The sequence below is a fragment of the Triturus cristatus genome, chromosome 11, assembly GCF_964204655.1.
Source record: "Triturus cristatus chromosome 11, aTriCri1.1, whole genome shotgun sequence".
Taxonomy (NCBI): Eukaryota; Metazoa; Chordata; class Amphibia; order Caudata; family Salamandridae; genus Triturus; species Triturus cristatus.
Genome location: NC_140594.1, coordinates 530,566,914 through 530,582,575, shown reverse-complemented (window position 1 = coordinate 530,582,575; position 15,662 = coordinate 530,566,914). Strand labels below are relative to the sequence as shown.

The following is a 15,662-nucleotide window of genomic DNA, read 5'->3' as shown; positions in this document are numbered from 1 at the left end:
AAAGTTTGGTGGTGCAGGCATCCTGCTCTAAACAATCTTCAGGCGCTTTTCCTCATGCTCCTGCCGACAGGGACTCTAAGAAGCTTGAGCAGTCTGATAAAAAGGTCTTTTCTTCATCTAGCATGGCACTTAAATCAACCAATGCTACATGTTTGTTGGGCCGTTATATACATGCTTTGATGGATTCAGCGAAGCAATTGGTGCCCAAGTTGCCTTATGAAGAGCAGGGAAATTTTATGGAGGTTCTGTCAGATGCTCAGTCTACTGCTCAACAGGTTATTCAGTCGGGCCTGGTTATGGCTGATTCAGTGGCCAGAGTTATGGGTTCCTCTATAGTTACCAGGAGACAAGCTTGGCTTAGATCCTCTGGATTTTCCCCGGATGATCAGGCTACCCTTCTTGATTTGCCCTTTGATGGTTCGATGCTTTTCGAGGAGAGGGCTGATTCTGCTCTTCAAAGGTTTAAAGATAGCGGAGCCACGGCGAAGTCCTTGGGATTGCAAATCCAGTCAAGGAGGTTTGGTTATAAAAAGTATCGTGGTTTTGGAAGGTCTTCCTTTTGTGGCTTGCGTCAACCACAGCAGCAGCAGCAAAATCCGCTCTATAAGTCATATAGAGGAAGAACCAGAGGTCGCCAACGTGGTTCTGCCCGCAGTCTCTCCTCCTCCTCTTCTACCTCCCCTGCTCCTCCTGGTAAGGCAGGAAAGCAGCCCTAGATTCCCCATCCTGGATCATGCGGGTCCTGTAGGGGGTCGGTTGTCTCACTTTCTACAGGGTTGGAAATTGGTCACATCAGACCTTTGGGTTTTAAAACTTGTAGAGAAAGGGTACTCCCTTCTCTTTCGTGATTTCCTCCTTCTTGCAAAGGTTTTTGTTCGGAGGACCATTTGCTTCTTCTACAGAAGGAGGTCCTTGCTTTACTACAAAAAGGTGCAATAGAGGTGGTTCCGGAGCAGGAAAGGGGTCAGGGATGCTATTCCCGGTATTTCCTGATCACTAAGAAGGATGGCAGGTTGCGTCTGATTCTGGACCTCAGGGTCTTGAATTTTTACCTAAAGGAGGAGAAATTCAAAATCCTAACCCTTGCTCAGGTTCTTCTGGCGCTGCAGCAGTAAGATTGGATGGTGTCGATCGATTTACAGGATACGTATTTTCACATCCCCATCCTGAAATTGTGCAAGAAGCATCTCCGTTTCACGGTGGGGTCGCAGCACTATCGGTTTGCGGTCCTCCCGTTTGGTCTTACTAGTGCACCTTGAGCCTTCACAGTGGTGGCAGCTCATCTCAGGAGGGCGGGGATTCTAGTTTTCCCCTATCTGGACGACTGGCTGCTCAAAGCGGAGTCGCCAGAGATGGTGCTTCATCATCTGCGAGTAACAGCTCAGCTGTTGTTCAACTTAGGTTTTTCAATAAATGTGCCCAAATCTTACTTTGTGCCCTCTCAGCGCAACCTGTTCACAGGGGCAGTACTGGATACTACTATATGTCGAGCTTTTCCTCCTCCACAAAGAATTCTCGACATTCAGGATATGATTACTTTGTTTCACAGTGGAGCGGTTGTTCCGGTCCTGAAGGTCCTTCGCCTGCTCGGTCTGTTCCCTTCCTGCATACTGTTGGTCAGTCATGCAAGCTAGCACATGAGGGCATTCAAGTGGTGCCTCCGCAGGCAGATCTCAGGGAGTCCGTCAGAATCTCCAGAGACGCTGCAGCGGATCTGACTTGGTGGAGTGTGCAGGGCAACCTGTCTCAAGGAAAGCCTTTTCAGTCTCCTCCACCTGCTGCGCCACTGAAGTGTACGCTACTCTACTCAAAACTTTTGCACCTTACGCCACTGTATTCTACTCTGCACCACCGGAATCTACGTCACGCTCTCTGCACCACTCTGTCCTGCACCACGCTACGACCCCGCATTCTACTCTGCACCACGCCACTGCACTCTACATCAATGCACTCTACGCCACTGCCATCTACTCTGCACAGCTCTACTCTGTGCAACTGCACTCTATGCTTCTCTATGTCAGTGCACTCTATGCTAATGTACTCTGCACCACTGTACTTTACGCCACTTAACTCTAGGCCACTCTGTTCCACTCCATGGCACTCCTACTCCATGGTGCTCTACTCCATTAACTTCTATTCCACTGACACTGTATGCCTTTCTACGTCACAATCCATTCTACTACCCTCTATGCAACTCCCTGTATGCCACCCCATGCCACTTTAGTCCACTCTATTCTGTGGCACTCTATGCCACTCCATTCTATGACAGTCTACTTAGCTGTATGCTGATCTGTTCAACAACACTCCACTCTATGCAACACCCTCTACGCCACTCCACTCCACCCCACTCCAGGTCACTCAATGCCACATCACCCTAGGACACTCTCCTCAACTCTGAGACTGTGCTCCACTGTCAGCCACCCAAGTCTATGCCTTTCTACTTTACGACACCCTATTCCCTCTACAACACTCCACAATACTGTATGCTACTCCATGCCACTCAACCTCTCTCCATGTCACTCATCTTCTCTCCATGTCACTCAACTCCTCTCCATGTCACTCAACTCCTCTCCATGTCACTCAACTCTACTGTACCCACTACATGCCACTCTCCTTTACCTCAATACCTTTTTGCCATGCTGAACAGCAGCCACTGTGGTGTAAAACATTGCTAAAGCATATTGGCAAGCCAATAGCTCTTGCATATTTGAGACATACTGGCTTTGTGAATTCTTGTTTACCTGTCACTGGAGTGAGGTCTACAGGCTCACTCACTTTTTAAAGTTCCGCTACTGTGTGCTTAACTCCCTCCTTGGCCTAAATCTGTTAGATATGAAGTGTTGCACAGTGCAGGAGTGGTGATTCTGCACTGGTTGTATGCGTCCCCGTACATGAGAGATATAGTGCTATGTAGTGCGTGCATGGTGAATGTATACCTGCAAGGAGTACAATACCACAAGGGGGTAGGGTTCAGCAGCGCGTACATAGTGAATGTGTGCACTGGCTGTCTTTGTACCTGAAAGTGGCACAGTGCAGAAAGGCTACAGTACTGAGCAGTGCGCACAGAGTGACTGTGTTCTGAATGTATATTTGCCTAGGGTGGCACATTACATGGAAGAAACTGTGCTGGCAGTGTGTGTGCTGTGTACATACACGGAGTACAAGTGTGTCTGTAAAGGTACATTACATGGAGGACCCTGGATTCCATTTTGGAAAGACCAGATTTTCCTGTTGATGACATGAGGCGGTAGAGAATTACCTTCAGACAGTTTTGTGAATACTGAATTCCTGTCAGCTGGGTGGCACACACTGGAGAAAGGAGAGACAGACTCCCCTCATACACTTCAAAGGGTGCTCTTCTGTTCAGTGAGAGATCACCAGGAAGGGACCTGGTCACATCTCAGGAAGGAGATTAGGCTGAAACAGGAACCATAAAGAGTAGGTCTGACAGCCCAAGGTTAACCTTTTGATGCAAATATCACTGTGGCTGACAAGGTGTAATTTCAAGTCACTCCCATGGCTTGTGTTGTGGGACTATCCACTTAGGAGTATCTCCTGCCGTGACAAATGACTCTACAAGAGGAAGAGAGAGGGACGAAGTATTCACTTCAAAAGAAGCAGAACTCAACATAAAACCTCAAATACTAGGACCCAAAATCACATTTGATGTCTGGAAATGGACTATAAGAAGGGGATGTTGAGACCCCAAAGCTGTCATCTGCCTAGCAGCCAGTTGGGCTGTGTGAGGAGGCAAAGCTCTACAAGACTTCTGCCTGTGACCAGGACTGTCTCTCTGCTGGGTGAAGTTATATCACTCATGGAAATCCAGGCCATCTGCCCTGCAGTCAGGAGCACCAGCGCCTACCTGCTTCGGAAGAACAGTGTGCCTTGTGAGGAAGAGAATAGCGTTGGAGGTAGCAAGGTTCATTGGGGAGCCCTGACAAGTGGCCTTCTGGTGCGAGGAGATGGCTGCTGCTCCGATTAGGTCGTTGCCCATGTGCAGATTCAGGTCGGTGATCCCCATATGCCAGGAAAGGACCGCTGTGATGATAGCCATGGTAAGAGTGCTGTGTGGTAGGACCGAAGCCTGTACAACACTGTAGCGGCGACCCTGAATGCCAGAAGGGGCCACTGTGGTACAGATGGCTGTGCGGTAAGGGTCAGGGCCTTGAGTGGCAGTGCTGTGGCAACCCCGTATGCCATGAGAAGTGCTCGAAACAATTGTGGAGAAGAGCGCAGAAACACCTATGATTGCTGCCGGAGCCAACAGCGTAGACTCAGAGGAGAGCCTGCACCTGCCAAGTGTTGCTGTGCCTCCCACGTACAGCTGGCTTGCCGGGCAACACCGGTGCTGTGAGACCTCTTGCAGAAGTGGGACTCTCTAGAACGTTGCATGCAGTGGCTCAACAAAACTTGAGGGGGCCCCCTGCATGGTACATGGAGGGGGCCCCACTTTTTCCGACCTACCACTGTTGCTGAGGGGCCCCATGGAGCTCTGCGCCTCCCCCACACTGCAGGAGCTGTGGGGGGCTTATATTTTGCCACTAGTTACAAGCTTCCTCTCTGCTGGAGCGGGTAAGACTGAGTACAGGCCTACCGGGCCCCAGGGGACTCTCTGCTAAGAGCGCTGCACCGCCAAGACACTTTTGACTATGAGTTAAAGCCTGCTTGTGAGAATTCCCTGATGCAGCCACTAGTAAATGGGAATTAACCATGATCACATTGTAAGAAGCGGGTGGGACAGGGATTTGCCATTGAAACACTATAGCCCATACTTCAAGGGGAAATGTGTTGTTGTCTATAAATTTCATAACCTTCCTTTGCATGAGTAGAGTTCAAAATAAAATACTTATTTTTAGTATAAAAAAATAATATTTGAGTGGACCCTGATTTATTTCTACTGCTGCATGCTTTTTGAGTTGTCATGTTCATTAATCTGTACCACCTTCCCCCTGAAGGAGCCCTATACTGCATGTTCATGTCTACCACTGAGACTCAAGTTCAGAAAGGGTACTTGCCCAGGTGTTCAGGATCCATAGTAGGTCGGGCCCCTGTACATCAGAAGCAAAAGGCCACAACGCCCACGGTTGGGCCCAGGAACCCCTGCATTCCCTGTGGCTCTCTGTAAGGGGTTCTGACATGGCCCGAAAGAGGAGGAACATTACATCATCTGCCCTATTCAAGGTGGTTGGTGTATTTCTGTTTGTATTCAGTGATTGTCACCACCAAGGAAAACCTGGTGGTAAGTGACTGGAAAAAATCAGTACTGATGCCCACATCCTAAGAGAACTCCCAGGGTGTGGGAGTCATTAGTTTTATGTTTTTAAAATAACAAAAACGTTTTGAAAAGTTTGACAACCTTTAGTCATGGCTGACAGTGATTCTTGTAAATATAGGCCTGCAGACATCTCTAAATTTGGTGGACGGGATGTCTGTCCGGGTGATGGTGTAAAAGTACTCATCCCACTCATGGACGCTAATCCATCTACCAAACTCTAAATCAGGCCCTTAATGAATTATTGATTCATTGTTGAGCTCTGAGCACCTCCACAGTACCTACCTTACAAGCCTGTAAATGCTCGCATTGTTACTACTGAGAGTCATGTGCCGAAAGGGTTGTTTGTAGAGCCATAGTAGGACAGACCCTGGACTCACTGGCAAACAACACCAACCCCTGTGTTTGAGCACCAGTAGCCCCTACTTGCCCCACAGCTGTCCCCTACAACAGGGTCTTATAAGGTACATTTTGTGGTAGTTGACATAGGTTGAAATTGGGAGTCATTGAATCTCTTTAAACTAAAGGTTTGTGAATTTTGGTTTGGGCCTTTAAGCATGAGCTAGGCCAGGAAAACCTGATCAGGATTATTTGGCGTTTCGGTGTTGAGTTTAGTGTAGAGAGGGCACTTTTATAATCCGGTCTTAGGGAATGATTACTGCCACTTTAACTTTGTTCCTTTTTTTTTAACAATGCAGACCTCCCATTCTAATGTAAAATTAGTTTCTTTTCATTAGCTCTACTTCATGTATATGTCATCACATCATGGTCATTCACTGAAGTGCAGTACCCTTACAAAAGTAACTACTGTTTTTGCTTACTGCATCCTAATATACAGAATGTCACATAGTTAATGAACACTCAGCACTCTGCAGTTGTTCTCTTACTAAGAAGAAACCTTGTAGTTTTTATGATGTTTGTAGTCTACCCACTCTGTGATGAACGATAGATATCATAATTCCATTTGTTTCTCTTAGGCTTACACTCTTTGTTGCCTGTTTCTGAACTTACAGTACCACAGAGGTTGCTGGGAAGAGTGGAGGAAAATACGGTATTTAATTTACACATTTCTAATAATTCATTGTGTAAATAATTTGATGATAATATGTGAACAGATTTGATTATGCCAAAAGGTTGCTTGTAGGTCTGACCTAGATACAGCTTTACTTGCTGCTAGAACTAGTCCCATAAACACAAACAATACAGGGACAATAGGTCACCCTGCTGATAGTTGGATCTGGCAAATTGCCAGCAGTCAAAGACTCACAATATAGACATTCTTTATGAGGGGTGTCAGTGATCAGCTTTGAGCGCTGACAATTTGATGAGTCTGCCTACTGACTGACATCCTTTTTTCAGTTTTTGCTTGGTTTTCAACACATAGAAGTTAAGAAAACTGATCAAGAGTCTATCTGTCTATCTTCCTTATACAGTGGTGAATGCAGCTGTGCAGTTATGGTTCACCTGCACTTTTCATTGATGAGCATTTTTTTGATTTGCCTTAAACTGTTGCTGATGCTTCTTTCTGCACTTTTCTTCTTTCTTTCTGTACCCCTCCTGCCTCTTTCTGTACCCCTCCTGCCTCTTTCTGTACCCATCTTGCCTCTTTGTGCACCTCTCCTACCTCTTTCTGTACCTCTGTTGGTTCTTTCTGCACTGCTCTTCTTTCTGCACCTCTTTTGCAAATGTATGCATCCCTCTTGTCTCTTTCTGTACCCCATTTCCCTCTTCCTGCGCGCCTCTTGACTCTGCACACCTGTTCCGTCTTTCTGCACCCCTTTTGCCTGTTTCTGCAACTCTCTGCAGTTCTCTTGCTTCCTTCTACACCTCACTTGCCTCTTTCTGCACTTCTCTTGCTTTTTTCTACACCTCTCTTGCAAATTTATTTATCCCTCTTACCTCTTTATGAACCCCTGTTCCCTCTTTCTGCACCTTTCTTGCCTGTTTTTGTACCTCTCTTGCCTCCTTCGGCACTTCTGTTGCTTCTTTCTACACTTCTCTTGCCTCTTTCTGCACCCCTCTTACCTCTTTCAGCACCTCTTTTGCTTTTCTCTGCACTTATTGCTTGTTTTTGCACCTATCTTGCCTCTTTCTGTATCCCTTTTGCCTCTTTGTGCACCTTATTCCTATTTCTGCAGTTCTCTTGCCTCTTTCTGCACCTCTTTGCTTCTTTCTGCGCTTTTCTTGTCTCTTTCTGTACTCCTCTTGCCTCTTTCTGCACCTCTGTTGGTTCTTTCTGCACTGCTCGTGCTTCTTTCTGCAACTCTTTTGCAAATTTCTGCATCCCTCTTGCCTCTTTCTTTACCCCATTTCCCTCTTCCTGCGCGCCTCTTGACTCTGCACACCTGTTCCGTCTTTCTGCAACCCTTTTGCCTGTTTCTGCAACTCTCTGCAGTTCTCTTGCTTCCTTCTACACCTCACTTGCCTCTTTCTGCACTTCTCTTGCTTCTTTCTGCACCCTTATTTCCTTTTTATGCACATCTCTTGCCTCTTTCTGCACCACGCCTGCTTCTTTCTGCGTCCCTGTTGTCTTTCTACACTCGTCTTCCCTCTTTCTGCACCTCTCTTGCTTCTTTCTGCACCCTTCTTCCCTTTTTTAAATCCCTCTTGCCCCTTTCTGCAGTTCTCTTGCTATTTTCTGCATCTCTCTTGCCTCGTCTTGCACCTCACTTGCCTCTTTTTGCACTTCTCTTGTTTCTTTCTACGCCTCTGTTGCTTCTTTCAGCAGTTCTCTTACTTGTTTCTGCACTTCTCTTGCTTGTTTCTCCACCTCTCGTGTCTTTCTGAGCCTCTGTTCCTTCTTTCTGTACTTCTCTTGCTTCTTTCTGCACCCCTGTTGTCTCTTTCTGCGCCTCTGTTGCTTCTTTCTGCTTTTAGTCTTGCTTCTCTCTGCACCGCTCTTGCAAATTTCTGTACCCCTCGTGCCTCTGTGTGCACCTCTCTTTCTGTACCTCTTTTGCTTTTTCCTCACTTCTCTTTCCTATTTCAGCACCCCTTTTGCTTCTTGCTGTAACTCTGTTGGTTCTTTCTGCACTGCTGTTGCTTCTGTTACTCTCTTGCACATGTCTGCACCCCTCTTGCCTCTTTCTGTACCTCTGGTTCTTTTTGTACCTCTCTTGCCTCTGTGTGCACCCCTGTTCCCTCTTTTTACACCTCTTTTGCCTGTTTCTCCAACTCTCTTGCCTCTTTCTGCACCTCTGTTGCTGCCTTCTGTACTTCTCTTGGCTCTTTCTGCACCTCTGTTGCTTCTTTCTACACCTCTTGATTTCTGCACTCCTCGTGCCTCTTTCTGCACCCTTCTTCCCTTTTCCTGCATGTCTCTTGCTTCTTTCTGCACTGCTCTTGCTTCTTTCTGCACTGCTCTTGCTTCTTTCTGCACTTCTCTTGCAAATTTCTGTACCCCTCTTGCTTCTTTTGCACCCCTGTTCCCTCTTTCTGCACCTCTTCTGCCTGTTTCTGCGTCTCAGCTGCCTGTTTCTGAACTTCTCTTGCCTCTTTCTGCCCCTCTGTTGCTTCTTTCTGCACTTCTCTTTGCCTCTTTCTGCACTTCTGTTGCTTCTTTCTCTACTTCCCTTGCTTCTTTCTGCACCACTCTTGCCTCTTTCAGCACCTCTCTTGCCTCTTTCTGCACCCTTCAGCCTTCTTTCTGTACCTCTCTTGCTTCTTCCTGCACCTCTCTTCCTCATTTCTGCACACACACAGCTACTTTTAAACTGACCTCAGGCTCAGCAGTGCACACATGCAAGTGCAGAAAAGGGCTGCTGGCCTCTAAAGTACCATGCCCTATTATATGCTAGGGACTTAGAGGTAGTTTTAATCCCCCTGTCCTATCATGTACTAGGGCCTTACAGGGGAAGTCATGCCAATCACTGGGTTACCCCAACCCATAGTGTACCCTAGTGTATGTAGGTGTTTTCACTGTATTCTAAGTGTCTTTCAGCTTAGCACTGGCTCTGGGCACGGTTAGGCAGAACCCAGGGTCAGTCAGTCAGGTACCACCAGTACTAGTCAGCAAAAAGTCGGGGGGTGCCCAGGGCACAGGATGACTTTGCAACAAGGCCTCTTTCTGCACCTCTGTTGGTTCTTTCTCCATATCTCCTTCTTCTTTCTGTACCTTTCTTCCTCTTTTTGGACTTCTGTGATGTCACTGACTATGTCGGGAATGATGTAATATGTGACGTCATCAGCAGTGCATTGCGGGGGTGTGAGTAATAGTTAGCTCAACTAACTATAACGGCCGAATTTCTCTGGTTTTGTACGAGTGAAATGTCCAACTAACTATAACGCCCCTGAAACCTATATTTTCTTTTCAGGAAATATATATATATATTTTTATGTCACCAATGTCTGTATTTACATGACTATGCACTTTTACTAGTATGAAAGGCAAAGCTTGTAAAATGAAAGGGAAAAACAATATTATTGTTAATGAATCATTCCCTCAGTTGCACAGCATAGAGTGTGGTGATGGCCTGTAGCATCCGTTCACTAAAATCACAACGCTTCCTAACCTTCTTGGTGTTGATCTCAGTGATAATAGTTCATTTGAGAAACCGCTTCTGCAGCAAAGTACAGGATAATGCCTCATATCTATTTTTGTAATAAAACGAGGCCCAGAGGTATATTTTGGAATATACATAGATAAATATTTGGAACTTTGCATCTTAAAACTGGAGTGGCTCGTCTTTCTCACCGGATCGGTGTAAGATATATATATATATATATCTATATATATATCTATCTCTATAATTATTTTTTTCCTTTTTTCCGTACTAGCGGTCGCCGGTAGGTAGTTATAGTTAGGACCAAGTTTCCATAGGAAGAGCATTTTTTGTTTTGCTTATAACTTTGGCGTCGTTTGATGAATCTTCATGAAATTTTCCAAACTAATTCTTTGTTCATATCAGATCCTATGTTGGAAGTTTGGGGGTGATTCGTCCAAGGGTGGGTGGAGAATAAAGGGGGGTCCAAAAACGTGTTTTCTCCATGTTAATTTCCATAGAAAACTTATAGACAAGGCTACAAGTCGAACGGAATTACCCCAAATTTGGCAGGGAGAAGGGTCTTGGTCTAGAGAGCACGCTTTTGTTTATTTGGTGTAAATCCGTTCAGTAGTTTTTGAGAAGTATCGAAATTTACAGATATCGATATTTGGGAATTCTGCCATCTGATTGGCTGAGGCGTTACGAGCACGAGCTTGCTGCTTATTGGTTGTGAGCGCTGCGAGCTGTTGCAACTAGGAAGTGTTGGCCGCCATTTTGTGATTCAGTTGAAGCGAGTAAGGGGAAAAAAGGGTGTAAAAAGTGGGAAAGAGGAGGGTAGGAGCACTGTAACCTCTGTGGGGTGTTTAGGGTGTGCTATAGACTGGGTGTGAAGCGAAGTATTCACCCCTAGCGGTGTGAAAGTGCTGGGCTACGGAAATTAAGTGAGGTATTACCTAGAGACGGATGCAGCTAAAGTGAGCTGGTGCAGGAGTCGGGGATTGAAGCGTGAGCCCAAATTCTGTGTCTTATGCTGTGAAGTCATGTGCCGTGGCCGCTGCACTACACCTGTGGAAGTAGTGTCAGAATGTGTTTATACCTACTAGGACGAACTACTGACCCGTACTGGTCTGAAAGTCCTGGGGTACAGAAAATATGTGAGGTATTGTGTACAGTCTCATGGTGCTAGGCTGAGCTGCTGCCAGACTCTGGGATGAAAGCGTGAGTCCACACAGGGTGTCATATGCTGTGAAGTCATGTGCTCTGGCTGCTGTGCCACATCTGCCCAAGTAGTGTCAGTATGTAGTTATATCTACTCGGAGGAACTTTTGTTTCGAACATTGTAGCTTGTGTATGGTGTTTATAGGGTGTTATACAGGGAGTGCGAAGGTAAATTTGCGCGTATCAAATCAATTTGGTATTTGTAAAGTGCAAACTACTCACTCCTACGGGTCTGATGGCGCTGGGGGCATAAGCTGAGCTGCTGATGGACTTGGGGTAAAGCCGGTGAACTACTGACCCCTACTGGTCTGCAAGTGCTGGGTACGGAAATTAAGTGAGGTATTGCCTAGAGTGTCATGCTGCTAAATGGAGCTGCTGCTGGACTCTGGTATGAAACCGTGAGCCTGTTTGCTATGCTGTGAAATCATGTGCTCTGGGCGCTGTGCCACACTTGTCCAACTTGTATATGGTGCTTAGGTGGTGTTGTACAGGGAGTGCGAAGGTAAATTAATACGGTATTTGTAAAGCGCAAACTACTCACCCCTATGGGGGAGTAGAGGTGGTGATCAAAGCGAGAGCTCTGTGCTGCAGAGTCAGATGGTCTGGCCGCTGCATCACAGCTGTGTGGAGAATACATTTTGGCGAGGGTCCGGGAGTTGCCGTTAACTGGCCCTAAAATAGCGGGCCTAAGTTGTCCGTCATAGGGTGGCAGAGCCCTTGTGTTGAGTAGTTGAAGCTACATATAAGTGTGGATGCACAGCTTCAAGTTATTCAGGAAAACTTGATTTCCGTGATCTGTGAAGTGTACTCCATCACTTCTGTAGATATCAGCCATATCAAAACGTATGTTGTTGTTGTAGATGGACCCCATTTTTGGTCTCTGAGGTATTCAGGCACAGCTTTGTTGAGTTTCTTCCTAGATTTTTCAATCTGAGGACAAAATTGTTTTGACCATTTCCACTTCTGTCTTTGACATATATTGGAAAATACAAAGACAGTTTGAGGGAAAAGTAACACCAATTGTCCAAAGGTGACCTTCATAAGCATTTCCAAACCTACCCCAGTCAATGTGCCTAGGTCGTTTCCACCACAGTGCACAATCATGAGGTCAGGGTGTTGGAGATGCAAACAGGTTTTAACCAAAGGCAATAATTGGTGTCACTTCAATCCTCTCTGTGAAAACCATTTAATGTCCACATTTTGTAAACCTAGGTCTAAGTCAATGTCTCTGTTCTGCATACCTCTTGCACCAGAAAATATAGCTATGTCCTACGATCCACACTAGCATTTTGAAGGTATGGCTGGAAGGTATGGAATGATGTCTGTAGCTCTGTAGTTCCTTGGTAGAATAAGAGAGATGTTTAAAGATGTGGAACTACTTTTTATTGCCATACAAAACGATACCTGATTGGGAGACGAAAAGCATTCTTTTTTAAAAGTAGGGTGCACATTCGTTTTGTGGAAAATCATCTTTGTGATTGGTTAAGAAAAAGAAGTTTCAACGTGGAGTACATATCATAGGATAAAAGTTGTCAACTAAACCACACCTGCTACTTGCATTTGGAAGGCAATGTTAGAACTTAAAACAATCGTGAACTTTTAACCTGCACGTGCCGTTAAATGTTCGAGAAAATGTTGCAAAAAAATATGGTTACGTTCAAAAAGATTGAGCTTTTAACCTGCACGTGTTGTAGAATGTTGTAGAAAGTGTGTTGATAGAATACGTTGCACTTCTGACTTCTATGTGTTGTTGAATATTAAAAAAAACTGTTTATATGGAAAATTAAAAAGAAACCAAGAGAGAGAAGTTTTGAAACCTAAAAGAATCAAGGGGTGCCGCTCGCTGCATCTTTTGACTGCTGAGACATTGGAGCCCAAACCCGGCCAATTCAGACTGACGGACCCGAGGAGCCTTCGCTGTTGAATCCATCTGGCGGTGGGACTGCGAGGACCAGCCTGCACAGCGCTTCCATCACCGCTGCAGCTGGGGCCTCTTCCCGCCCACTCCTCCTCCTGTCCTCTACTCTATTTACAACGCCCCGCCCACACGCGCTAGCGGAACGCGCACGGGACACAGCACGGGGCGAAGACCGGGCAAAGAGCGGGCCGTTTGAGGCCGTTCGAGAACGGGCGAGTTAGTGCTTGTGTCACCCCTCTCGGCCCAGGACTCCTCAATTAACTTTGATTCCGAGCTCGGGAAGATGACCTCAAGAGAAACGAGGAGCAAAACATCAATGGCCACTGGGACGGCAAAAGGTACTTTGGACACGTACTTTGCTAAGGCGGGTTCACTCCTTATTGATGAAATTACTACTCTAGAAAGGCGCATTTCGCAAGAAATTGATTGGGTTAGGAGGTCCTCTTTGGGACCCCTTAGACATGCTACTACCCCAGAACAAACGCCTGATTTCACAACAACAGATGTTGGGGGGATAAATGTTCTGCTTGACCATTCTGACCAATGTAATCTCAATACTCCCACTATCGATTGTGACATCTCCGCCCCTGTAGACCTCAGTATACTACCTCTCCCACCACTCAAGCCACCGACCCCTCTAACCATTGCTAAAGCAAGTGCGTCTAACAGGGACGCAACTACCAAAAGGGCCCACCAGACTGTGCAGTCACCACAGCGAGAGAGGGAAGGAGCTATCCCGAAAAGGAAAAGAAGGGCCCCAATCACAGGAGGGCGAAAGCCCAAGATCCCAAAATATAATCCTATGTGTGAGGGTAATCAATACGGGTCGGCCAGTAAGGGGTCAAGTCAACTAGCAAAAAAAAGGGCATCACCTCCCAACACCCTGCCCCAGACATCTCCCAGCTTAAATGTTCTAGCGAGGGAGGAGGGTCTCACCCTCCTGGATATTGGTACTCTTCTGAGGGAAATGCTCAACCCCCAAGAAGACCGTTTAGCAAAGATGGAAACATGCTTAGTGAACATTCAAAAGGGAATCGCACAATTAGCTGACGCCTCAAAAAAAGTTAGTCAACTCCCAAGTGGAAGGTTGACCTGTATTGGCAAGACCCTTCCATCAGCGCTTCCAATGGAGGAAGGGCGCCCTCCATCTAAGCCTACACAAACACAACAGCTTACGCCACCAATTTTAGAAGCTACAAACTCCCAAGCCACAACTTGCGCAGTAAGTGCAAGCCCGCAAGAGAAGTTAGCTGCACCCGCATTGGGGGCTCATGGCAATGTCACAAAACATAGATCAATTAACTTGCCACCGGAGGCTATTCCATACACAGTCATCCTAACAGGTATTCCAGAATTTAATCCTTCTACGCGAGAACCAGTGGAGGCCCTGAAGAATAAGGTAATCCACTGGCTCTCTGCCTATAGGCCCCTCCCGGAAGAAATCCATAGCGAGGTGCTTATGGTGAGGAGAGTCTCATGGCTAGGTAACACCAGGAAATCAATCCATGGAGACTGCGTCCTGATCAATTTCAGGGACCCCCTTACTGTTTCTCACATATGTAGTTGGCCACACCATGCACAGGGGACCTCTATACAATCGCTTCCTCTATCTTTCTTCTATCCATCTCCTAGATGCGAGCAGGTAGAGGAGGGGTGGGAATTAGTACCCAGGAGAGGAGGCAAATGGGCCCCAAGTGAAAGAAGCGTCCACCCTTTTCCCAGATTTCCACGACATGACCATCTTCCCACCTATAATAGGTTTAGCAACCTAGATATGGTGGATTGACCAAATAAGATGGGGGGGTGGGGAGGATATGGTCCAAAATAGGAATTCCACAACCAAAGCACGACAAGCAATCGCCGTGGAGAAGGACAATTTCGATCAGGAATATCTAAATGGAGAGACCTGTGCTAGGATTTCTTCCCTCCCACATATTATAAATGAGGCAATGGCTGCCCAAGCTGACAGCTCAGCTAATAACCTATCAGTAGGGAAGGACCCCGGAATGGCTGCGCTCCCAAACTTACCAATAGAGAGAATTAATTGTTCCTCTCTCAAGATTTTATCCTGGAACGTGGCGGGTTTGGGCAATAAAGTGAATTGCCCGGACTGGAGTTCCTTCATCCAGGACAAAGATATATGCCTGTTCCAAGAAACTTGGGCGAGGGAAGAAGTCTCCTGTACAGGTTTTGCCACATTCTCCGCACAAGCGAAATGGGGGGGCAGAGGGCGTCCTTCGGGAGGTCTGGCAACCTGGGTGGCTAACGACCTGGGATGTAGGGCCGCTGTCCTCCCACTAAATACGGAGTACATTTTAGCTGTACTGTTGGAGTGGCCAAACGCAAACAGCCTTTTGCTGATAAATGTCTACTCCAGGCCAGCCAACATTACACAGGAGTATCGCACCATTGAAGAGCTTGCACTTGCCCTAGATGATATTCCGCAGGGCAACCCTCTCTTAATTGGGGGCGACTTAAACTGTCACTTTGAGCCCCTCTCGGGCATACTGGATGGCTTGGCCCAGGAGGAGGACCTGGTGTTGTCTGTACCTCCATCGCAAGCCCCGGCCCCAAGAGCTTGGACCCCTCTGGCTCTACAAATTACATCCCTAACCCTGAAACATGGTCTTCGGGCCTGTAATGGAAGGATACAATCTGACATCCCCCCAAGATGTACCTATAACAGAGTGGGCAGGGAGTCAAGACTTGACTATATTCTGGTCCCATTAGCCTCGTGGTCGCTCATTAAAGACTTCCGGGTGACATC

The 15,662-nt window shown here is 46.7% G+C and overlaps 1 protein-coding gene across 1 annotated transcript in view; it reads left to right on the top strand.

Moving 5' to 3' along the window:
* LOC146784520 (disintegrin and metalloproteinase domain-containing protein 9-like) overlaps positions 1 to 15,662 on the top strand; it is a 1,652,657-nt gene that overhangs the window by 79,269 nt on the left and 1,557,726 nt on the right. Inside the window, exon 2 of the mRNA XM_085632972.1 lies at positions 6,253 to 6,326. Within this exon, the coding sequence (XP_085489098.1) occupies positions 6,253 to 6,326 (74 nt within the window). The remainder of the gene's footprint in view (positions 1 to 6,252; positions 6,327 to 15,662) is intronic.